This window comes from Plecotus auritus, assembly GCF_963455305.1.
Source record: "Plecotus auritus genome assembly, chromosome: 9".
In the NCBI taxonomy this organism is placed as follows: Eukaryota; Metazoa; Chordata; class Mammalia; order Chiroptera; family Vespertilionidae; genus Plecotus; species Plecotus auritus.
In genome coordinates this window covers 4,724,180-4,750,215 of record NC_137783.1, presented here as the reverse complement: position 1 = coordinate 4,750,215, position 26,036 = coordinate 4,724,180, and the positions used below count along the sequence as shown (strand labels likewise).

At 55.1% G+C, this 26,036-nt stretch overlaps 1 protein-coding gene across 2 annotated transcripts in view; it reads right to left on the bottom strand.

Moving 5' to 3' along the window:
- Positions 1–3,468: 3,468 nt before the first annotated feature.
- The window catches only part of MGMT (O-6-methylguanine-DNA methyltransferase), a 163,693-nt gene continuing 141,125 nt past the window's right edge, over positions 3,469–26,036 (bottom strand). For both annotated transcript variants that reach the window (XM_080642054.1, XM_080642055.1), the window contains exons 4-5: positions 10,201–10,340; positions 3,469–3,783 (exon numbers count right to left, since the gene is read on the bottom strand). In XM_080642054.1, the coding sequence (XP_080498180.1) occupies positions 3,574–3,783; positions 10,201–10,340 (350 nt within the window). In that variant the 3' untranslated portion in view covers positions 3,469–3,573. The remainder of the gene's footprint in view (positions 3,784–10,200; positions 10,341–26,036) is intronic.

The window sequence follows — 26,036 nt, the reverse complement described above, 5'->3', positions numbered from 1 at the left end:
CACGCCGACAGCCGAGGTGGGGCATGCTGGTGCTGAGGCGGCGGGAGAGGAGATGCCAGCAGGGCCCGGGGTCCTGGGAGGGCCACGCGGATGGCAATGGCGTCTGTGACGGCGTCTCCGGGGGATGTCACTGTGAGCTTCTCAGAGAAGAACGGAACCCGCCTGGCTGTGTGTGGAGCATCACCTCGGACAGGTCTGCATCCGGACACTGCCGTTTTAGAGGATGTATCTCTGGAGTAACACCCTCGTTCACGATGGTTAAGAAACAGCCCTGGCCTGTTGCTCAGTGGTTAGAGCATTGGCCTGCAGACTCCAGGGTCCAGGTTCAATTCCCAGTCAAGGGCATGTACCTGGGTTGCAGGCCCCATCCCAGCCCGGGTCAGGGTGTGTGCAGAAGGCAATTGATTGATTTGTCTCGCACATTAATGTTTCTCTCTTCCTCTCTCTCTCTCTCTCCACAACCCGCCCCCCCCCCCCCCCCCCCGTTACACTCTCTCTAAAAATCAATGGAAAGAAAAAAATCCTTGGATGAGGGTTAACCAAAGAGAGAAAAAAAGAGCGATGGTTTCTCTATAGACACACCCCACACTGGAGACGCCTGGCCACTCAGCACCGGAGATTCTGGGGAACAAACCGTGCAGAGTGGAGACCCTGGAGGAAAATGTGCAGGAGCCACTGGCGTGAGGAAGGACTGCGTCTCCAGCTGGCGATCGAGCCGCACAGGGCTGCTCGCAGCTACCCCTGCTGGGTAAGAGGTGGCCCCGAGTCAAACCTCCCAATGCAGTGATCTACCGCCAGGTGCCCACTTCCTCCAAACCCGCCCACCGCCACCTGCGTCCGTGCCCTGCTGAGTACGATCCTCCTGCAACCCCTCCTCCCGGTTCCTGGTCTGGCCCTGGTGCAGCCAGGGCGCCGACTTCATTACGTGCGGTTCTACAAAAACAAATATTATTTCTGAATCTTTCATTATCTGGTCTTTGGAAACGGGTGGGAACAGCTCGCGCTGGCCGAGCTGCTGTGCACAGCCAGCTGTTGCGCCGCTCGTGGGTCCCCGTGTCAGCATTCAAAGTGCTAAGCACAGGAAGGACGGGAAACCGGACTGGCGAGGGGACCCGCGGCCAAGGCCAAAGAACACAGCGTCCTTGTGTCGACATTCTTTTTATTTGGAAAATTCTCTGTATTTCTTTGTGCCTTTCCTCTTCCTCTTTATGTTTATAAGCTGTGCTGCAATGCTGAGCGACAGCGGCTCTAGGCGACCGCACCGGCTTTCATGTTGCCTCTGCAGAGCCTGTCCTTGGAGCGGTACACGGCCCCGCCATGTGCGCCCGCTGCTGCCTTTGTCAGCTGCAACCTCGGGGCATATATCAAGCCGTCTGACAGGGCCGAGCAGGCCCTGGGAGACAGAAAACAGAGTGCGGGGTTGTGCTGCACCAAGGGCATGGCCCAGGCAGGCGGTGCCAGGCCCCGCAGAGTGTCCAGGTCACCTCGGGTGGCTTTGCGGGGTGGGTCCCTGGCTGCACGTGGCTGAGCTGCAGCAGAGGCTTGGCCCTCACCCACTGCAGGTGTGCGTGGCTGTTCGGCGGCTGCAGGTGTGCGTGGCTGTTCGGCCCGGGATGGCCCAGGGCCCTTCCTCGGAACCCCCCTGGGGCCTGGAGATCAGAGTGCGAGGCTCCCCCGTGTCAGGGAGCCACGCTGTCCTGCTCAGGGGGTGGCCTCCGTGCAGAGCACACGGGCAGTGTGGGCCATCTGGAGCATCGTCAGGGTCTGACGGTGTCACAGGGGGCCTGCTCTCCGCGAGCAGCCCCGATGGCCGCCGTGCACATGGGACTGTCACAGCCCCTCTGAGAGTCCCACCTGCTGACCGTTCTCCAGCCGTTCTCAGGCAGCCGGGACGGGGCCTGCGGACCACAGCCTAGCGCACTGCTATGGTGCCCTCTATTGGAAAGCACTAGAGAGAACCCACACCGGCCGGCAAGGCCGGCTGGGCTGCTGCCTGAGAGCCACAGCTCCCTGCTGTCGGGGCGGAGGGGACAGGCAGAGGTGAGGGCTGCGGCGGCCGCCTTTTCCTCGGGAAACTTGGATTCCAACCGCCTTCACGACCCCCTGATGCAAAGTGCACCCCAGGCCTCCGACTGTCTCCCCAACCTGCTGGAAACAGGACCGGCCTTGCTCCCACAGTGAGATGTCGGACAAGCCACACGCCTCCGGTTCCGGAAGCTTGAGTGGGGCATGAAATGAGCGCGGCGCCCAAGGATGAGGGAGCCGGCTCCGGGGGCCCCACGCCAGGTGTCCACCTGCCCACCGTGGGAAAATGACTTCACTCGCTCCAAAGCTGAAGTCCTGGGAAGGGCCGAATCAGAAGGGCACACATGGACTAATGCTCAGGCCACTTCATCTTTGAAGGGGAAAACCCAGAATGGATCTGGCTGGCGGAGGAAAAGGACAGAACCAATGGCCAAGGGCGAGGAGGCCCTGAGGCTGGTTTACGATAGGTACCTGTTCTGATGTGGGGGATGGATGTGAAATATAAAATACGCCCCAACAGGCACATTCTGAGGCTGTATTTTTACCCCGGTTTCTGGTGACAAACCACTCATGCTCCTCAGCTGCGGCTCACGCTGTCACAGGAAGCTCTGATGGAAATACAGCTTCTGGCGCATGCGGGCGCAGTTATTTTCCATGTATCACATCCCTGCGTTATTTACTGCACGCACAGCCACCAGGTCCCTGCTTTCAGACACAGTTAATGACGAGCAGGATGCCAACAGGTAACAGAGGCCCAGATGCGGCACACAGGTGCTGGGAGATGCTCCCTGATGCCGGCCACAGGAGCTGACCCACCTTCCGGGGTGACCTCCGACTTCTAGGCTCGACCTGGGGGCGCTGTGTGGAGTGCGCCAAGGCCAGGAGCAGGGCGGGGCCGGGGGTCAGCCTGTGAAATCACATCCCTCTGTCAGGCGCCCTCCAGCCACGGCCTGGGCCACGCCAGAGAGCGGCTGATGCTGCCAGTGGTTCTGATAACCAGTTCCTCTCCACTCAACCCGCACAGATCACAAGTGGCTGGGTCTCGCACGAGCTTTCCTGGCAGCTGGGCAAACAAAGCTAGGAAACCTCCCCAGACACCATTCCCGCCACCGTCTCTTTTCACCGAGGCGCAGCTTCCACGCCAGGAGGAGGGTGGGTCCACGCCCGATGGTCAGTCTCTCGGGGGGAGGGACAGGGCGGCAGCCTGGGCAGGCTGCGTGGGCCATGGCCCTGGTGGCGGTGGTGCCAGGGCTGAAGCTGGCTCTGGGCGGCGCCCAGCTGTTGCCATGGATGCCAACGCTTCCCTCCCTGGGCGGTGGCCCTCCTGTTCCCAGTCCCTCTCCAATCCCTGTCTGACACTCTAGGACTGGACAACACAGCGAGAGAAGGGGACTCGCTCTGTGGTAAAAGGTAAAAATGACAAAGGGAGGTGGACACGCGTCTCCAGGACATGGCAGGTTTTTTAATGTGGCGGGGAGTCCGCACAGACCCCTCCGACAGGCTGTTACATCGACGTGTTCCTCACACACTCACTCCTGCCACAGATACTCAGTCTCGGCCGGTGGGCTCAGAGCTACTGCTGCCCCTCAGGGCCCCGCACCAGGTTCGGGCCAGACGGGAGCCCCCTGCACGGGCCGGGGTACCCACCAGGCTGCCTTCATGGTCCAGAAGCCACTCCTTCACAGCCAGCCCCCCGGAGTAGTTGCCCAGGGCGCCGCTGCTGCAGATCACTCGGTGGCACGGGACGAGGATGGGGACCTGGAAGACAGAGGTGGCCCCGTCAGCCTGGGCTGCAGGCCAGGGAGGTCCTGGAGCTCCTGACGAGGTGCTGAGCAGTGACCTGGGGCTGCCACTGGGGCCCACCCACGTGTGACCTCGGTCTCAGCACCACTCCCCGGCCTTTGGGGTCTCCATGGGGGCGGGGGAAGGGAGACTTCATTTCATCTGGTAAGAGAGTCACAAAGTGCATTTACAAAATGTAAAATTACATTCCACGTCACGGGGTAGTGCATGAGGTTCCCAAATTTCTGAGAAGTAGCGCAGAGCTCACACCCGGAGGTGCCCTCGAGCTCTGGCCCCTCCAGCCCACCCTCAGCTCCTCGCTGCCCTTCAGCCTCGCCCTGCCCCTCTCTGTGCACCTACTGTGGTGGCCATCGGGGCTGCCGGTGGGGAGCAGGCCGCCCCGTGACACGGCCAGACCCCGACGCTCCAGATGCCCCACTCTGCCCTGTGCTGTGTGCGGAGGCCACCCCCCGAGCAGGACAGCGCGGCTCCCTGACACGGGGAGCCTCGCACTCTGATCGCCACGTGCTCCTCCGTGAGCACACAGGGTGGGCCCTGCCAGGCCCTGAAGGTGAGGGTTCTCGGGCTCCAGGTCCTGACCACTGCCCACCCCCTCGGCTGCAGCTCAGCGGAGAGGTCTGCACCCCGACCTCCACGCTCCACCTCCGAAGTCAGCGAACCGGACACGGTGGCCAGCCACTGACAGCCGAGTGTCCAGAGGAGGCGGCTGAGCCCACCCGCTGGGTCTCCTCTCACGGCAGCGGGCGCCTCTGCTCCCTGGGGTGCCATTGCCGCCTCGGCATCTTTGGAGACCCTTCACTGAGCGTGGAGCCCAGCTCACCGGCGGGGCGCCGGTCCCCCCCAGCTCGCCGCACAAACCCACCTGCCCGAGTGTGGGCTCTGTGGGCCCCGAGCTGCCCCTGGCCCTGGGCGGGCCGCGTGGGCCTGGTCCCCGTCCCGGACGTGGTGCTTACAGGCCACTGGAGAGCGTGCTCTGTGCCCACAGCGGTGCACCTGACATCCTGTGCTCCAACAAGCCAGGCCCGCTGTCACTCTCCGGTCGAATTCAGTCCCTCGCCCAAGCTCAGTCACATGGCTGTTTAGGGGCAAAAAAGGATTCCCGTCCATAGGGTGGAGTCCGACCCTCACACCCCTCACCGGGCCTGGGGGGACTGGCCATTCCTGGCACAGAGTAGGAGTCCCCATTCCCACGGGAAGTTCGGGTTGCCATGGTAACGCGCACAGCCTCGGCCTGGGATTTCCTGTTCGGTGCGGTTTCACGGAGTGAGAAGCGCAGCGCTGCCCGGGCCTGCACACGGCCCACATTCCCACCTTCCGGAGGGAGCAGACGGCTAAGCATGGACAGGCACTCGGACTGCGGTTCTCATCCAGTGCCCCGGCCACATGGTAACTGCCTGGAGGGTGCGGGGAGACCAAATGCCACTCGGGTTTCTGACTGGTGAAGAGGGAGGCACCTCATTCAGTTTGGTTCTGCCAACGTTCAGGCTCCGGTTCCAGTCTCTCACCTGAGGGATCTCACACGTGATCTTCGCTCTCCTCCCCCGCTCCCAACAAGCTACACGATTATCAGAGTGTGTAACGTGAACCCGGCGCTCCTGCTGAGTGTCACCCAGGACGGCCGGATGGGAAGGACAGTCGGTTCTAATGAAGCCATGACCAGGCTGTGTCGTGCCTGCAGTGACGAACAGGTGACCGAACACGCGCCATGGCGCACTGGCGAGGGGAACGCTGCTCCCGCTCCCGTTAATGCTGGTGGCAGGTTTCACGCTATTAATACAATGAAACCTGCTAAAATGCATCGGGGCCCTAATGACACTGCAAAGGAGCCGGGCCCTCCAAGCCTTCGCCTTCGATGGCTGTGCTGCATAAAATGTAATTTTTATCAATAACCAAGCAGCTCATAACATGGCAGCTGCCCTGGAACCTTCACGCTGTGAAATCTAATTCATCCAACGTGCGGATCCATCACGGACACGGGCCCGTTCTCCAATGCTATAAAACTTCCAAACCCAGAGATTTGTCTCCAACAAAAACAACACGAAGGGGCCTTTCAATCAATAGGGAATCCCTCTGATTCGGGGCCCGCTGGTAATTCCTGCAGCCTCGCCTTTGTTCTCCAGGCAGCAGCCCACAGGGGAAGGGCTTGTTTTCACTCGCGGCCTCATCAATACCTAAATCCTGGTGAACAAGTGACACCGAGAAGCTGTAATCAATAGCTCCCTGTGCGTTTTTTTCTTCTGGTCAAATGGTTCAGCCCCACTGACAGCCCTGACACTTAGAACATGATGCTAAATCTTTATCAACAGCATCGGGGTGACTGGCAGGGCACGGCGCGGGGTCATTAACGCTCGTGGCAATCTGTGAATAAACTAACTCCTTGGAAGGCGTTTTGTTTAGAAGAAGGTGGGAGACGCTCTGTGCACCGTATCGATTGCCTTTGAACTGCATTAAGCAAATGCCGTCTGTGGATGAGCGGTGGTGCTTCGTGGGGGAGGGGGGTAAGCCTCTCCAGTCCAATCTACCAGGAAACAGGCCCGCCTCCGCGCTGGGGCAGGGAGAGCCTTCCGGAAGGCTGCCACACCGTCTTCCCCAGGCCAGTGAGTGGCCCCAAGGAACACTCTGGAAAGGCCCAAGAGTCTAGGATAGGACGAAACTCCCAGCCAGCAAAAAGCCCGCCTTCCCCTGGCAAGGAAGGGAAGTGATGCCAAATGTGCCCGCGCTCCTGCAGGCCACCGGAGGATGCACGCGCCACGTGCCTCCCACGTCCCGGTCCATGGCCACCTCCCCCTGGAGCGCTCAGCTGCTCCTTCAGCCTGAACGGAGGCGTATCCAGGGAGCCAGTCTCCCCGACATGGACATGCTGTCTGTGCGGGAGCGGCGGAGCCCGCCGTCAGCACCAAGGGAGGGACACAGTCACACATGGCCAGCCCGGACCAGCACCTCTCTCCCCCGTGGGTCAGAGTCACCTCTTGGATCCCCCGGCCCATTCTAAGGAGGCTTTCATCACTTCACAGAAACCCTGTGAGGACCGTCCAGCTCCCGTCACGCTGAAGTGCCACCAGCCACGCACACGGACACGCCTGCGCCAAGCTGGCGGCCCCGCTCAGGCCCTGCAGCTGCTGGCGCCCAGGCGGCCTCGCCGTCAGGTGGGTGAGGTGCCCAGTGGGAGGGCCACAGAGGCTCGTCGCCCCCGCAGAGGCTGCTGCCAGCCCCGGAGTCTCCACCGGCTCGACTTCGGCACGCGACGGGAGGCCAGCACGAGGACGTCGTGGACATGGGCGCCTTCAGCCCCGTGGATCCTGGTTTATAGATTTCAGTGGCTGAGGCCATACTTGCACAGAGACAGTCATGGAGATTAATAGCAGGAGGCAGGCGTCGCGCTGGTTGCACGACAATGAATGTTCCTGAATATTGCCACGAGCGCGATCGCTGAAGCGCCACGCGTCCCCGCCGCAGCGGCAGGTGAGGCTCCTCATTTGTATCCGTCGGTTAGCGAGCTCGTTTCCGCACCGGGTGTGGGCGCGCGTGCATGTGCGCACCTGGGGCACCCAACCAGGCGTCGGGGCGGGAGACGGGAGAGCAGCTCACCCGCGGGGCCTGGGCAGCGGAACCTGGCCGGACCAGGGTGGGGACGGGTGAAGGGAGCACCCCGCAGAGGGCCATGTCTGCAGGGACGCAGGAAGTGGCGCACAAACCCCGTTAGCTCCCGCCGTCCCTCTCGCCGTGACACCACAGGGTCCGGGTGGCCTTTTCATCTAGACCAGTGGTCGGCAAACTCCTTAGTCAACAGAGCCAAATATCAACAGTACAACAATGGAAATTTCTTTTGAGAGCCAAATGTTTTAAACTTAAACTTCTTCTAACGCCACTTCTTCAAAATAGACTCGCCCAGGCCGTGGTATTTTGTGGGAGAGCCACACTCAAGGGGTCAAAGAGCCGCATGTGGCTCGCGAGCCGCAGTTTGCCGACCACGGATCTAGAGCAACATCGCACCAGTCATAACCCGGGAGGGGATGGGGGCCTTCCAAAGGGGAGATACATTGACGCTTTACTGGCAAACGGAACAACCATATTCCCAAACTTAATTCGGAGTCATGCCGCACGCTCCATAAACACGCGGCCCTCTGCGTGGCAGGGTGTACCTAACGATAGGCCGGCACCAGCAATGACAGACAGCGGTGCACACGGCACCTTTGTCACTGAGAGTTCCGGACACGGGGACACGGGAAACATGGGAGACACGGGAAACATGGGAGACACGGGAGACACGGCAGACACGGGAAACATGGGAGACACGGGAAACATGGGAGACACGGGAGACACGGCAGACACGGGAGACACGGGAAACATGGGAGACACGGGAAACATGGCAGACACGGGAAACATGGGAGACACGGGAAACATGGGAGACACGGGATACACGGGAGACATGGGAAACATGGGAGACACGGGAGGCACGGGAAACATGGGAGACACGGGAGACATGGGAGACACGGGAAACATGGGAGACACGGGATACATGGGAGACACGGGAAACACGGGAGACACGGGGGACACGGGAAACACGGCGGACATGGGAGACACGGGAAACACAGCGGACACGGGAGACACGGGAGACACGGCAGACACGGGAGACATGGGAGACACGGGAAACATGGGGGACACGGGAAACATGGGGGACATGGGAAACATGGGGGACATGGGAAACATGGGGGACATGGGAAACATGGCGGACACGGGAGACACAGGAGACACGGGAGACATGGGAGACACGGGAGACATGGGAGACACGGGAGACATGGGGGACACGGGAAACATGGGGAACACGGGAAACATGGGAGACACGGGAAACATGGGGGACACGGGAAACATGGGGGACACGGGAAACATGGGGGACACGGGAGACATGGGAGACACGGGAGACACGGGAGACATGGCAGACACGGGAGACACGGGAAACACGGGGACACGGGAAACACGGGAGACACGGGAAACATGGGAGGGGACGCGGTGCGTCCCCACATCACACGCTGCTCCAGACGACTCGGCACGTCCACGCGGTGAGACCTTCGGCAGAGCGGATGGATGTTAAGACGGTGCAGCCCCCTGCGAACTGCCAGGAGCTGCCTCTCGAAGAGCACCCGGGCCGCTCGGTGCGGAAGGCTAGGCAACTGCCGCCTCCCAGACGCCGGCTCTGCCCTGGGGCGGCCGCGAGCCAGTGCAGGGTGCAGCCGGCTGTGGCGTGCAGACGCGCGCCTGTCCCCCGTGAGCAGGGAGGAAAATAGTTTTGAAAATAGACAGCAAAGCCACACGATTTTTCAGAAAGTGGGTCTGATTCAGCCATTTCCCATCCCGTGACTCAGGGATGCTATTTGCTCTGCCCGATCGGACGGCATTCTTCTGTCGTATCAGAGACTTCCCCGGCTGCAGGGAGAAGCCGTCGCCGATGTGACAGCGTGTCATGCCGGTCCTGCAAGGCCGTGAGGGCGGGCACATTCCAGGGCCTCATACAGTCGAGCTGGGTCTCCGGAGGGCTGAGCCGTCAGGCAGGCCAGGAGCCCATCCTGCCGACACCCAGGCCCATGTCACGGCCTCTCCCCTCACTTGTGCTGGCTTCCTTCCTGCAACAGGACAGCAGCTGGCCCGTGTGTGACCTGATGGGGACCAGAGGTGCCCTCTGTCCTGGGCATGACAGGCACAGCCACCTACACTGCGGCCCCCTCCTCTGGAGAAGACGGCCTCACCTGGTCTGTGAGCCTTGCCCTTGGCCAAACCCGACGCCAGACACCCAGGAGGGACAGGACATGAAGGGATTTGGGGGCAGCCACGCCCAGATCCAGCCAGTAGCCAGGTCAGAGTTTAGCCATCCCTAGTGGTCAGGCCCAGGAGGGCTGGACCTTGTAACAGAGATGCCCTGGGGAGCCGGACCCGGCACATGAACCTTCTAGAATGTGAGAAACTGGAGGGGGCCTTTCACTCTGCTTTGCCTCCTGCTGGAAGCGGCACCTGGGAGAGGTGGCTCACACGGGCACCCAGGACGCCCGCTGCTGAACGAATGAAGGGATGTCTGCTCGCCCCTTCGCCAGGCCCCGTCCCCGTGTGCTCGCTGAGGCAGGGCTCCTGTGGTTCTAACACACCGAGGAAGGGGCTTTCAGAGGCGTGTGCGATGCTTCATCCCCACCTCCCCCCACAACAGGGGATCCCAACCCACGGGCGCTGCCCACGTCTCTTCCGAGGTCCCCATCACAAATGCTTCCTGTCCACCCCCCGCAGCACAGGCTGCCTGGGGAACATGCTCTCATCAAATGACACGGCCCCAGAGTGGTGCCCAGGCCCACCCACCACCCCATCTCCGCGGTCACCCGGACTTACAGGATTGCTTCTCATCGCTCCGCCCACCGCCCGCGCGGCCTTGGGGTTGCCTGCCAGGGCCGCTAATTGCTGGTAAGAAACCACTTCTCCGAATTTCACGGCCTCCAGCAGCTTCCATAGCACCTGTCTGGTGAACGAGTCTAGAAGAAGAATGCAGAATGATGTTATTGGGACGATCGGCTCCCACAGCTCTGATAAAAGCAGCTGCCAGTCCCAAAACGGAAATGCATCGGCACAAACAGAGGTGCTACGCCCAATTAAAACACAGCCTGCACGCGGGCTCCTGGCACAGGGAATGTGCGTGAGGCGGCAGGGCACAGAGCGGCTGGCTCCTTCCAGGGATCCCAGACCACGCATCCCAGATTTGCGGCCTCTGCCCGTCCTCCCCGTTCCTGCCTGATGCTCTCTCGGTCACAGGCCTCTATGGAGGAGCTCGCGGTCCAGCTCCTCAGCACAGACGCCCCGCCTGCCCACCGGCCTAGAGAACTCATTTGCGCTGCTGGTTCGTTTCCCACTTCAGCCGGAAGGGAAGGGAAGCCCCAGCCTGGCTGGGTGGTCATGCTGGCCACCACACGTGGCAGCAAGCCGACTCAATGCCAAACCGCAGACCCCGGTCGGCAGTGACCTTGGCTGCAGGCATCGGTAGGGAGCAGGGCTGCAGGGTAAAAGAACGTCATTCTTGCTTTAACGGCAGCTCCCCACGTGCTGAGGATGAACAGGTGAACACGAGAGCTCTCTCCCCACCCCTGGTATTAGAGCGTCTCTGGTGCGGAGTTTGCGGGAGGAAGCCCGGGGCTGAGAAGGAGGCCGGTCTGGATGATGTCTATTGTCTTTCTGCAGCGGACACGGCTGGGAGGGCGGACACGGCTGGGAGGGCGGACACGGCTGGGAGGGCGGGACATGGGGGGAGCCGCGTCCCCACGGTGGGGCACTGAGCCCTCTGTGGCAGGAGGTCCCCATGGCACCAACAAAGGGGAGGATTCGCTGGCAGGAGCAGTGCCCCAACCGTGCCCGTGAGGGCACTAATGACACTCCGTGCCAAGCTGGCAAAGTGCAGTTTGGTTCTTAAAGGAAACACACCTTTACATGTACGTTAAATAATAAAAATCACTTCTTAACTGAAGGGAAGGATAATCACGTCGCCGGGAAAAATCTGTTTGGTCTTTATTATAACATTAAGCAAATTAAACATCAGCATAATCCAGGTGATACGAGAAAAGGGTCATCAAAGAAATTAACTTTGTTGTTCATTAATTTACATGGATTAGGCGAGGGCAAAAGATAGCAAGTGTGCTCCAGTTTCTTATGATATAATTTCAGACTGTACACCATTTGTGGCAGGAGGGTGACTTTGGGGTTAATCAGACTGATTTGTCCTTTTAATTGCTTTCTATTCAAAGAAAATTCATTAGATAATGTTCTCTTCAAAATTCATGAATCAATTTAACTGAAGAAACCACATTAACAGCTTGGGCTTCATTAGCGCCGGCCGCTGTGTGCAGGGCCGACGGCTGGGAGGCTGTCCTTAGGCAAACAGCCTTGTTGACGGTGACTTCTTCAGAAGGGGCTTTGAAACCAACTGTTCGTCATGGTGACTGTGGCTGTCGCTGCCCTCCCCTGAAAAGCAGGGAGGACCAGAGGCCAGGAGGCAGCCCGGCCACGGTCACCTGAGGAGAGATTCGGGGGCAGCTGCCCTGGGAGCAACGGGGCAGCTCCGGGCAGGGCGGAGGGCCTTGTGCCCCTGCCTCTGAGCACAGGGTGGGCTGCTTCTGTGTTTGCATTCTGACTCGGGGAGAGGGGGCACCCGGGTCTCCCAGGAGAACGGCCTGGAACTTTGCGAACCTGCTGAAACAGGAGGAGAGGTGTGCGTGCAAAGGCTACTGCATGCAGCACAGCCCCGGCCGGGTGGGTCAGGGGGCTGGAGCATCGCCCCGTACGCCAGAAGGTTGCGGGTTCCATTCACAGTCAGGGCACATACCTAGGTTGTGGGTTCGATTCCTGGTAGAGGTAACCAATCAATGTTTTTTTTTCTCTCTCTATCTCTTTTTCTTGATCCCTTCCTCGCTCTAAACATAACCGCCTCGGGGTGAGGATTAAAGATAAGTAAAAAGCCCACGGCAGCACAGAGCAGCCTGGGGGCCGGGCTCCTATCCAGCGTCCTCAGAGCGCCAGCCCCGACGAATCCCCGCCACGTTACGAGCGCCTTCCTTTCCAGGGTAAGAGCGTCGTGTCAGAAAACAATGACGCAGCCATGTCAGAGCACAGAGTTTTCCCAACATGTCCAGCTTCACGGTCAATGGCAGACCATTTCTCACCCTGTACATACCAGGAAATGTATTAGGGAAAAAAGCTCGAAGAAGCAACGCTCAGCGATCAAGCACATCTTTTTAGAAATGTATCTCAAGACCCAATTTCACCCTGCAGGGAGCAAACGCATTGATCAGTTTAAGCGGCTCTCCGAGACGGTGCCGTGAGCGCCAACCTGGGCAAAAGCAGATGCTGCCACGGAGCCCGTTCTGGAGGATGGGGCCAACACGTTCGGTTGTTAAATATCCTTCCATAATGGAGTAAAAGCTGCTCATAAAAACTCACACGCAGATATTTTCTTGAGGTTTGAGGAGACCACATAAATCCTTCGGGTGGCCAAAGGGGCGCCGTGAAATAGGATTCTTTTCTCTCCCACATGGTCCCCCAGAGAGCAGGCCGGGAACTCAGGGCTGTGTCAAGGGAAGTTCCTCCCTCCATCCTCTCCTCCTCTTCCTTTCTGTGGCCTGTTCTGAGGTCCAGCTTCATGTTTGCGCTGTGGGGTCAAGAGCACCCTGACCCAGACGACGTGGCCATTTTCATAGGGTTTGGGAGTCTCTTAAAACACACCCTCTGTGACCACCCAGCCCTGCAAACACTGTTTCCTAAGTTTGCTCTCTATCCGATTGTACATCATCAGCCAGGAGGTGGTGACAGCACTGGCCATGGAGAGATCTTGTCCTGTGTCATGGACACCATCGTTCACGTGAGCACGTGTGGGAGTGGACGTCGGGCAGCCTGCACTCACACATTTGGGCTGACCCAGCCTAGCGTGGCTCTGATAAGAGAGGCCTGCAGACACCACGTAGGAGCGGCCGGGCAGGAGCGGCCGGGCAGGAGAAGCCAGAGGTGCCAGCCAGGGGCCCAGGCAGACAGGAAACCTCTACTCACCTGGGAAAAGAGAACCAACAGATACCAAGACTGGGATGACACAGAAGCTGGAATCACCTGACAACGTATGCCCCAGCTTCCTGAGGCATAACTGACAAATAAAACTGTAGGCTAATAAAGCGACTTGATATACATCATCTGACCACTTTAAAGGATCTGGAAGAAAAATGCTGCAAGAAGGGAAGAGACCCCTAAAACAAAACAAAACAAAAAAGACACAGCATTTCAAATAAATGTAAGTTATAAAGAAGAATCAAATGGAAATTTTAGCACTGAAAAATACAACCACCACAATGTTAAAACTGCACTGCACGGGCTTAATAGCAGAATGGAGACGGCAGAGGAGAGAGCCAATGAAACTGAAGACAAGTCAACAGGAGTTATCCAATCTAAAAAACATAGGAGCAAATGTTAAAAACAAACAAAAACCCTCCCAGTGAGCCTTGAGGACATGTGAGCCAAAGCCAAAAGGTCTAACATTTAAATTATTAGAGTTCCAAAGAAGAGGAAAATGAGTGTGGTGTAGAAAAAAAAAATAGCAAAAAATTTCCAAAGTTGGCTAGAGGTATACAACTACAGATTTAAGAAGCCTGGCAAACTGCAAACAGGGCTCACCCAAAGAAACCCTATCCTAGCTATATCAAGATCAAGCTGCTGAAATCTAAACACAAAGAAAAATACCTTAAACAACCAGAGAAAAATGCTGCACTCTTTTTAGGGGAACAATGATTTGAATGCCAGCAGAATTCTCATTAGAAGCCATGGAAGCCAGAGGAAGTGAAAAAGAACTTCAAAGTGCTAAAAGAAAAATCTAGCAACTCAGAATTCTATGTCTAGTTGAAAAAAATCCTTCAAGAATGAAGTTAGAATAATGACATTTTTAGATAAAAACAAAGATAATGTATTTCTAAGCAGGCCGGAGCTAAAGGAATTGCTAAAGTGAGACGGGAAGTGATCCTGGAGGGAAGCTTGGAACCTCTATTGTATAAAAGCCTAAGCAACCTTTATGACCAGTGAACCGGTTGCTATGACGCCCACTGACCACCAAGGGGCAGACGCTCAATGCAGGAGCTGCCCCCTGGTGGACAGTGCACTCCCACAGCCAACCTCCGGCAGCCGGCCAACCTCCTGCGGTCCCTCCCCCTGGGCGGCAGGCCCCAATCAGGACTGGGTGAGAGGGCCCTGATCAGCCCCAATCGCTGGCCAGGCTGAGGGACCCCACCTGTGCAGGAATCCGTGCACAGGGTCTCAAGTTAGAAATAAAGGCAGAACAAACAAAATGGAATCTTTGGTTGCAATCTTTGAAATATGTATGATGACTGAAAGTAAAATCATAACATTATCAGATATTTTCAGTGTGTGCAGATGTAAAATATATGTCACTCTAACTTCAAGGAGGGGGGGGTTTAAAGGATCTTTATGGTGGAAAAGTTCCTACATTCTACTATAAGGTGAAAAAACATTGATTCCAATTAGACTGTAAAAATCAGTATGTAATACCTAGAGCAACCACTAGGAAAACCATAAAAAGAGGTAACTATAGTCAAAAAATAACAGGTAAACTAAACTAAAATACCAAAAATGTGTTAAAATAGCCCACAGGAAGGATAGAAAAGGGAAAGAGAAATGAAAACCAAGAAAAAGACAGAAAACAAATGAAATGTTACCTAATAATAAAAATAAAATGTAATAAGATAAATAAAATGAAATAAGTGTTATGTTTATACCTGAATTCAAACATATAAATAATTACATTAAATGTAAATGGTCTAATCACACCAATGAAAAGATAAATGAATTAAAAAAAGAACCCAAGTATGTGCATTCTAAAAAAAAACTCCAAATAATAGACATAGGTGGGTTAAAAGTAAAAGAATGCATAAAAATTTATACCATGTAAACAATAATTTTAAAAAGTTAATATCAGACAAAGCAGAGTTAAAAGCAAATAAAATTTTCAGGGTAAGAAGTAATAATACATAACGCTAGCTGGTTTGGCTCGGTGGATAGAGCCTTGGCCTGCAGACTGAAGGGTCCCGGGTTTGATTCTGATCAAGGGCACATGCCGGGGTTGCGGGCTCGATCTCTACTAGGGGGCACGCAGGAGGCAGCTGATCAATGATTCTCTTTCATCATTGATGTTGCTTGCTATCTCTCTCTCCCTTCCTCTCTGAAATCAATAAAAAAATATATTTTTTTAAAAAAAGGAATAATACATAGTGATAAACTGCCCACAAAGATGATATATCAACTGTAAATTTTTGTGTACCTAACAACAGAATTTCAAATACATAAAGTAAAAATGGACAAAAACTGGGAGGAGAATTAGACAATCCATAATTATACTTGGAGACTTCAATACTTCTCCTCTCAGTAACTGATAGAAATAGTTGACAGGAAATCAAGGATGTAGAAATAAAAAAGCACTACCAACCACCTGGTTCTAACTGGCATTTATAGAACCCTCCACCCAGTAACAAGAGAGTATACTAGTATGTTCTTTTCAAATGCGCACGGAACGCTGACCACGACATACCATATTCTGGGTTATAAAACAAACTGACAAATTTAAAGTAACTGAAACCATACAAGTTATATTCTCTCATGATAATGAAATTAGACTGGACATTAATAAAAAAGATAAAATCTCTAAACATTTGGATAGTAGGTAAGCCACTTCTAAATAATCCCTGGGTCACAGAGGAAGCCTTAGGGAAATAAAACCATACACTGAGCTGAATGAAAACTGAGAATCCAGCATTTCACAATGTATGAGACACAACTAGAGCCATATTAGAGGGAAATGTATAGTATTAAATACATATTTGAGAAAAGAAATGAATAATTTGAGCTTCCAACTTAAGAACCAGAAAAAAAGAACAAAATAAAACCAAATCAAGAAGAAGGAAACAAACAAAGGTAATGGCAGAAATCAGTGAAATTGAAACCAGAAAAACAATGAGTAAGATACGTGAAACCAACATTGGGTCCTTTGAGAAGATCACTAAAATTGATAAATCTCTAGCAAGACTGATAAAGAAAAAGAACAAATATGTCACTACTGACCTCACAGACATTAAATGGATAATCAAGGATTCCTACAAATAAGTATGCATAATATTCAACAATATAAATGAAATTGACCAACTTATCAAAAACTACAAACTACCAAAACGCACCTAACATGAAATAGATAACTGGAATAGTTCTGTAACTACCAAGGACTCAAATTCATAGTTTAAAATCTGCCATCACTAGGGCCAGATAATTTCACCAGTAAATTTTTATCAAATATTTAAAGAAGCATCAATTTAGCATTATCTTTTCCTGAAAACAGAAGAGGATACACTTCCCAAGGCATCTTAAGAGGCTACCATTACTCCAGTATCAAAACCAGAAAAAGACAGAAACCAGACCAGGTACCGATTAATATCTCCCATGGGCATAGATGTAAAAATTCTCAACCAAGTACTGGCAAATCAAATCCAGCACACACACACACACACACACACACACACACACGAACTAGAGGCCCGGTGCACAGATTTGTGCACTGGTGGGGTCCCTCAGCCTGGCCTGTGCCCTCTTGCAATCTGGGACCCCTTGGGGGATGTCAGACTGCCAGTTTCGGCCTGATCCCCACAGGCCAGGCCGAGCAACCCCGCCAGTGCACCAATCTATGCACCAGGCCTCTAGTATGCATATAAGATCTTTGGTTAATCTCTTCCCCACTTCCCTCTGAGATTCATCAGTCTGTTCCATGTTTCCATGCCTGTGCATTGAGCATCTGCCCCCTGGTGGTCAGTGTGTGTCATAGCTACCGATTGAACAGTCACTTAGGCTTTTATATGTATAGATAAGACACCGAAATTAAGTGGATTTTTCCCAGGAATGCAAGGCTCTCCAATGTTTGAAAAGGAAATCTCTCTATAAAACGACAGAGATCAAGACCGCGTGTACTGATAAAAGAACAGATACTTAGCAAAATGGAAAAGAATAGAAACAGACCCACAGAAATCCAGGAGCAAAGGCAATTTAGTGGAAAAGGATGGTCTTTCAACAAATGGTGCTGGAACAACTGAGCAGCCGTGTGCAAAAATACACAAAAAAGCATGCACTCCCTCCGGGAGGCGGGGCCTCAGGCAGGTGTCCCCTCTGCGCATCACCCCTCAGCACTCGCCACAAAAGTTCGCAACTGGGCAGTTTCCCTACCACCTGTCCCGCCCACCCAGTCTCCTGGTCGAATGGGGTACAGGCACCAGGGTCCCACGCCCCGTAGGGGCCACGCGGATCCAAGCGCAGGCATCCACGAGGCTGGCAAAAACGTAAGATAATGTCACACTGTCCTTACATGTTTTTGGTCTTAGACAATAGTTACTTTGCTATAAAAAACTATTTATAGTAGAGTGTTGCTTTAAAAGAAAGACACTTAAAAAATCCCCCACTTACTTTCTAACATGGTACATGTAGGCAGATACAGCCTTCATGATCCAAAGCTCTTTGGGGTCCTCGACAATTCTGGGGAGGACAGGAGGGCCCCGGGAATCGCCAGGCCAGGCCAGGCTGTGCGGGCCTCCGAGCTCCGGATGAGGAGCGCCCGCAGGCTCTGTCTGGTCTGGGTGCACGGAGCAGAGTCTTGGGGCTCATCTCGCAGAAGGACTGGACTGTTCGCTGTGGGAATGAACCTGCCGCCCGCGTGTGGGAGCTGCCACATCGCCGGGTGAGGCTCTCAGGTGAGGGGACGTACAACCTCTGCAAGCCGCACCTGGCGCCTTCCCACTCACCTTCCCCGTAATTAGAGTGCCCGAAACTTATTTAACAGAAGAATTATGCCGAAGACTTGGAGCTCGAACTTAAGGAAGCCTTCAGAGAAATGATTAAACTGTGAATGTCCTGGTATGAATGTGAATAATTACCCATTAACACCGCTACCATTCAAATAATTGTCATTCTGCTCAAAGCGGAATAACTGGCTTCTGAACAGGTGTTAACGGTTTCCGAACAATACGGGAAAGAGAGAGATACCCGGCACACAGATGCCGGGAGGGTGGGTGGGAGGGAGTGTGGGTGTCACACCTCATACAGGGCGACTGCCAGGAAAGGGAGTGGGAATCGAGCAGAAGGTCCCCGTCCAGGCCCTTGGCCGTCCCTACCCCTGCGGACTCAGTGTCCGCGGGCCTTGCTTTGGGGCTCCTGCTGGCTCTGCTCTCCTTACAGACACGCCAGCTCCCGGCCAGGGCGCTGTGGTCAGAGGCAACCAACCCCACGCCGAGGCACGGGGCCAGGTTCCCTCCACGACACAACCTCGTGACCCCAACTCCAAAAAGGGAGAAGATAGTATTTGAAATGACAGTGTTACCAACGCAGCAACACAATGAGCCTCCATCCCGCCGGAGCCAGCCTTAGCAAGGTGACCTCCCACATCCAGCCAGCCTTTCCTGGCGGCTTCGGTCACACGGCAGAGACGGGACCCCTTGCCGGTGGTTTCAGAGCAGATCACGCTAAATACACCAGGGTCGTCAGATGTGTGCTAACATGCCAGCAGTCCCCGTATGCAGACACTGCCCCTCTCCGGATCGGTCAGGAACTCCCATGCATTCCGACAGAAACTTCCAGAAGCCTCCTGCGTAAATTTTATCCTCGGCACCCAGGAGGAGGATAGAAACTATGCCAGGATTCTCTCGGCTTCTGTGCCTGAAAATAAGCCTGTTCCTCACCCTGGCCAGCGTGCCCCCAGGCCGGCCCGGGGAAGGAGGCTCCGTCCGCCTTGCTGACTCGATTTCTGGGAAAACTGACGAATCTAACGGGGCGGGTGCTCTGACCCAGCCCCGTCCGTGCAGCTCTGGCTCGTCTGAGAGCCCCAGGTCTGGTCCGTAAATTTAGGTAACTTCTGAGGACCCACCTAACAAGGACTCGGCCTTCCTTTCCTGGTGAACGACTCCCCGTGCGGACGGGGCCCATGCCGCGCAGGAGCCACACCACTCCTGACAGAGCTGTCAGAGGACGGGCGGAAGGAACCTGGCGAGCTTTAATTTCTCTGCAGAGCAACGAGGGGCTCTTTGGGGATTAATCTCAGCAGCAACACTGAGCCTTTGCCGCAGGCAGCGGAGGAATTCAGAGGGAGTGGTGGTGCGTTCTGAGCGGATCCAGCTCCCCGAGTGCAGCTGACTTTGGTTCCCACCCATTCAAACGAGGAGGGGCTGCCCAGGTGGGGGCGCAGGCGGTCCCCCAGGACAGGTCCCACATGTGCCCTCGGCAGGGGGAGGCAGGGGGCGGGGCGCCGGCCAGGGCACCCACTGGACACGCACGGAGTAGGAAGGGACGTGGTGGGCCGGGGCGCTGCCCAGCCAGGTGGGGGGGTCAGTTCCCTTCCCTCCTCGCAGGGACCAGGGCAGAAGCGCAGACGGGGGCAGCCGTGGGCACCCCGCCCCCCCAGGGAGCAGGTCAGGAAACCACCGGGTGCTTCTGCAGAGAGGGGCAGCGGTGCAGAGGTGACCTAGGGCTGAGACTCAGGGTGGTGGCCCGGGGAAAGGCACTCCAACGTGTGGAACCCCGGGAATGCCTGTCCTCGCAGCACGGAGGGGGTGGGCAGGGGAGGGACTCAAGCCCAGAGGCCACCTGCACGTGGGTATTCATTCCGGAAGTCTCCGGGGAGCCCTGGCTCGCAGGACCCTGGGGCCCTAGAGATGCAGCAGCCGGGGAGGCGGAGCTGAGGCCCTTCCACCAGCACCTCGGCAGAAGGTCCTGTGCTTCCCTTCGGCGCCTCACTCACCACCAGGAACAACCGCTCAAAACCATCCTCATTCCGAGGGTGCACCTCCCTCCCTCCTGTGGAATGAAGAAGTAACAAAAGCTGGGGTGCCAGGACCGGACTGAGAAACACGAGGCACCCCTTTCCATGCACGCCCGGGGCGGAGCCCTGGCTGGCCCGTCACCCCCACCCTCCGGTGTCTAGTCTGCAGGGCAAGGACACGCTTAGGAGCCAGGGCGGCTGAATCGGTCGGGGCACAGGCAAAAACATGCGTCCCTCATGCTAGAAAGGCCACGGCTACGCTTCACAAGACCCCCACAGCGGTCAAGGCCACGGACGCGTCTCCTGCAGCCCCGTGCTCCGAGAGCAGGTACGCCATCGTCTGCACGCCTCTCCCGGCCCGGGCGCTGCCACTAGAACTCGCTCTGTCCACACCGGGCGCAGCCCTCGGGAGAAGGCCTCCCGGAGCAGAGCCGGCTACAGGGGGGCAGAGGCAGAGCAGGCACGCGTGCTGCAGGGCAGACTCGGGAAGAGGGAGGGACGCGCGGCCCCGGAGGCTCCCGGGGTTGGCCCCGCCTCCCCCCTGGCTCCAGGGGACTCTCCCCAGAGACCCGCCCCGAACATGCTCACCCCTTGCTGTGGGCCCGTGCTTAGACCTTCGTGTCTCAGAAGTCCTTTCATGCGGCCATTACCGTGGCCTAGAACTTGACAGGGAGTGGGCAGAGAAGCGACAGGTAGAACGATCTTTGTTCCAATGACAAGGCTACTTGGCTCTGCTCCTTAGTTTCCCGTGAGAGACACTACCCCAGGGCGCTCTCCCTGCAGAGCTGTGGCTGCAGCTGCGGGCGTGCCCGGCCCTGCACCTGGCACTCCGGGGACCGTGTCCTTGGCACCTTCTGCCGGGCGCCAGGGACAGCACTTGAGAATAAGGGCCGAGTCCTCACTGAGCGGAAGGCAGAGCCGGCGTCGGGGCCTCTCGCCGTCGCGGGGACTTGGGGGAAAACGCTCCCCGTGGTGAAGGTGGCAGCCCCTTCTAGGCCTGGGTGTTCGGTGGCCTCGGCTCACCCTCACGCTGACATCGCTACCACTGTCCCCACATCACAGATGAGCACTCAGAGGCCTCGAGAGGCTGTTCTGGGCTGAACTGTGTCCCCCCAGAGTCAAATGCTGAAGTCCTAACCCGCAGCACCTCAGAAGTGATAGGAACCTTGAGGAGGTGATTGAGCTGAGACGGTTCGGGTGGCCCCACCTGTCTGACTGGTGTCCCTGTGAGAGGAGGAGAGGAGGACAGCGACCCAGGGGAGCCTGAGCAGAGGGACGGCCATGTCAGAGGTGTCCGTCTCCAGCCCAAGCAGAAGGGCTCAGAGGAAACGGACTTGGTCCTGGGCTCTCAGCCTCCAGAGCCGAGAGGGGACACCTGCTGTGGAAGCCGCCGGGCTGGGCTGCTTGTTACTGCGGCAGCCGCGCTGACTGAGACAAAGGCTGCGAGTGCTTCCCGGGGTTGCGCAGGCAGGCAGTGAGGGTGCTGGCTCCCCCACGCAGCACAAAAGCTTTCAGACCGCTCCCCAGGCTCCACGCCACCTGACAGCCCCGACACACAGGCCGCGTCCCTCCTGGGCATGGCATGCCTGTGTGGCACGTGGACGAACCCCCGGACATCTCCAAAGATGACACCTGCGGGGGAAGGTCCCAGGGCAGCATGGAGCAAGCCTCGCCTCCTCCCCTGAAAACCCTGCAGAACAGGGCTGTGTCGGGGCCCTCCTGAGAACCACAGCTGCTCAGAAACACTCAGGTCGGCTGTCTTGGCGCGGAGAGAAGACCTGCCCTTGAAAACCTGCGGCCGGGGCGTGCGGGCTCACCGGGCTCTCCTGGGAGGCGGCCGCGGTCTCCCAGCCACACGCTGGCGCAGGCTTTACCCAGCAAACCACAGGTCAGATGACAGCTCCCTGAGCACCTTTAGCAGAAGGAGCAGACAGATGACCCAGCCTCGTGGCTCCAGTCATGCAGATCACACACTTTGCAGGGGACAAGAAGCCCTGGCCTGAAACCAAGGTCAAACCGAAGGCAAGTGCCCCTGCCCTTGGCATCGAGCTGTGGTCAGTCTCGGTCAGGGGGCCAACGCAGTGAGCTTGGTGGCCCTGTCACCGCGCACGGATGTACACGGGAGCATCCCGCGTGCAAGGTGAGACTTATCCGAATTCTCCGCAGGCACACGGCCGGCCCTCCCTCCAGCTCTGCAGACCAGACTGAGGCAGGAGCTGTGAACACTGACAGCCCTCACACCGACGCTCTTACTGATACAAATGGGGCCATGAACAACATTTAAACGCATCAGTTTTAACTCAAATGAACAAGACCACCCCATGAAACTTAAAAACGAGTCCTGGCCCTGGCCGGTGTGGCTCAGTTGTTTGGACATGGTCCCATGCCCTGAAAGGCTGCCAGTTCGATGACCAGTCAGGGTACATGCCTAGGTTGCGGGCTCGATCCCAGGTTGGGGTGTGTACAGGAAACAGCCAATAGATGTTTCTCTCTCTCCCTCCCCTTTCCTCTTTCTCTCTCAAATCAATAAAAAAAAAAAAAAAAAAACAACCACATTAAAAAATGAATCCTATATTCTGGAAAACAAAACACAGCCAGGGAAGAAAAGAGTCAGGGACCCCCAGCCAGGTGCTAACACGGCGAAACCACGGCGGACTGTGAACGGCGCGTGGCGCCAGGATGCAGGCTGTGATGGACATCAAAAGGTGTTAATGGTTTCAATATTTATCTGCTGCAGGGAAGCACTCTAAAAAGAAGACAGAAAAAAAAATTCTGCTAATGGCTGTGTCTTTGCCATTAAAATGAAAAGCTTAATGCATCTTATAATCAGAGGACAATTTGCAAATCATTAAGAGAAATGTAAAATTCCATTAAAATACAAATCAAGAGACTCTCCCCGGACTAATAATCTTTTTGATATTATTTTGCATTTCACTATTTCTGTTCCAATACCCAGACCCCACAAATGATCAGGCTCTGAACAAGCTACTAACCACAGCCTACTTCTTTAACGAGAGACTGAGAGAAGGATCATCTGCTATTCAGAGCAGGTACTAATGAAGAATTCCATATATTCTGAAATTTAATTAAAACCCCAAAGATTTCAAATTAGATGCAATTTGAAATGCCTGGGGCAGAAATACATGCACTTGCGTGGCGAGGGTACCACACTGAAAGTTGATACCGTAATTGGTCTTGATGTATTTTTGTGTTGCTGGGCTGAAGCACAGAACTCATAACCATATAAAAATTCTCTGTAGATTACCTGCTCATTGAAAATGCCATCACTCAGGTAGTTCTCCACTAAATTACCATGCTGCTAAAATGCACAAAGTGACTCAGAGAGGAGAGCGGCACAGCTGGCCGACGCGCCGTGAGTTATGCATGCGTCAATGTGGCCTTTTTTCTTACTAAAATATGCTCAGTTGAATATTAAAATATAATTGGCATTCAACCTAAGTAGCTTAAACCATTTTGTTATCTTCCTTTAAACTGATTTGGCTCCTCCACAGTTATTTTCAAGGATGCGACTCACAAACTAATGATACCGTCATATTCAGCTAGATTTGTGCCATTTTACATTTGCCATAAACAGGCGCCGTCTCCGCAGCCTGCCAGGGCCGCCTTTAATATGAGCTCCTCTTGAACATCAAAGGCCCCGTCCTCGGGAAGAAAGCGGGGGAGGCTATGCCATTTATGTTGGTTCTTGCATATCTTATTGTAGAAAGAGAAAGGGATGCAAATTTCCTATGAGAAGTGTGGGTCTTGGCCGAGCAACGAGCCGGTGTCTCAGCTCCCTCGCCGGGTGAGAACTGTGCTGGGCACGGGCCCCGGGCACGGGCGCAGCCCAGCCAGGCAGAGATGTGCGTCTTTTAAAGAAGCAGACAATGCGAACCCACCCAGGCCAGGAACGGTCCTCCTCTGTACACAGGATGCATTTTATGTCACAAGGAACAGCAGTGCTCAAGAAAAGAAAAAGTGATTGTCGTCGTAACGGAGATACTGGGTAGATTCATGCTTGCTGAGGGGCAGTGCTCACCAGAAATACCATTCCCCAAATTACGATCGGTACCTAGTCTAGTATTCGGGAGGCAGCACAAAAGCAGATCTAAACTGAAGTGACAGAGTGATGTATTTAAGGGTTAAAAAGACTTCCCTTTCCCCTACTTCACGCTTTAAGGTGCTGGTTTAGAAGAGTGTGGTTGGCATTGAGACACTCCCCCGTGCCCCAGCGGGCTGAGCCTCGGGCCTGTGGACTCGACCCATGTAGTCACAGCAGCTGCACCCATGCCTCAGCCTCACCCCGCCTCCAGGTGAGAGTCTGAGGTCTCCATCCCAGCATGTGAAACATGACCTTTACCGGGGCGTGGGCTTGTAAACCTTACATTCTGAGTCCCTTTGACTATAAGGGTAGAAATCGTGTGATAAAGCATTTAAACTAAGTAATAGTTTTTACGCTTTTGGCTCCTACAAAGAGTTTCACAGCTTTATTGCCATTTATTTTATAGAAATATTCACACATTTAACATATTGATAACCTGGAGTGCAATTCCATGAAATTTTTACTAAAATATTTTCTCTATAAACCTAGGTCACAGAGAATTCTATTTATTATTGCCAGAATCACAGCAAAATACAGGAACAGCGCCCGTGAACGGTGAGTACATGGCACTCCATGACAACAAAAATATCAAACATTTGCTTCAGAAGCAAGCAGTGCAGGTCTGTCTAATGACTACAGTGGGAATACAAATTTTAAAAGCATATTGAAGTGAAAAAGTCTGTTTTTACTTTAAAATACAGACCTGATAGGAAATACCTATTTTCCAAAGCCCACTTCAAGTGAAAAATTGTGGCAGTGACAATGCGAATTCCATTTCCTGCTGGGCACAAACGGCCCCTGCTCCCTGGAGGTGAAATAACCGAGACCAGGAGGCAGACACGGCAGATGACTGTGGTAAATGCATAATGTGAGCAGGCTGACTTTTATTTTTAATAGGAACCTTCATCGGTTTGCTGTGTAATTACTGTGCTAGTGCTAACAGCTGTATTTAACGTGAATATTTTCCCATAAAAGCAGCCCTCGTAATCATTTCAATTGTAAGTACTGTTTATCAGCAATGGACACCCCATTTTATCCGACAAGGTCTGAAAGCGGCTGACGCTGTCTTTGTGGCTACCCTCCGAGCTTGGTTAGTTTATGCAGTGGGACCGCGGCGACCTTGAGTGACGTTCACTTTTCACCTGATTCGTGGAAACCTCGGGGAACGTAGGATCTGACCACCTGAGATCTAGGATGGACTTTCCGGTCACTGGGCGTCCCCGGAGGCCTTGATAACCACTGATTACCAAGGGGCTTACCGCGCAGGGACCAGGGATGTTCTTGGGGTCCAGGAGGCTCTGTTCTGCCCCGACCAGCATCTCGGGAGCTGGACCCATCAACCACCTTCTCCTTCGGGGGGGGGGGGGCATTTTAAACGACTGCTCTCCAGCGGAAGTGTGAGGCCACAGAGGGGATTATGTGACGATCCCAAAGCCAGCCCAGGGATCCCCAGGCGGGATCCACACTCCATCTGTGAGAAGGGGTCGAACCCAGAACCTGAAGCACCTCGTCCCCTCTGCTGGCCCTGCCATGGCTCACGGTCTACAGAAGAATCCAGAGCCTCATCTGTCCAGCTGTCCCAACAGAAACACACAGTGTGGACCAATGTCCCGGACACCTCCTGCAGCTGCTGGCCGGCTTTGCTGGCACTCGCCCGTGGTGACCCTGGCCGCACCTGGCAAGACTCCTGAGCTGACTCCATACCTGACAGCAGGGGTGTGGACGTGCAGCCCCTCTCGCTCATTT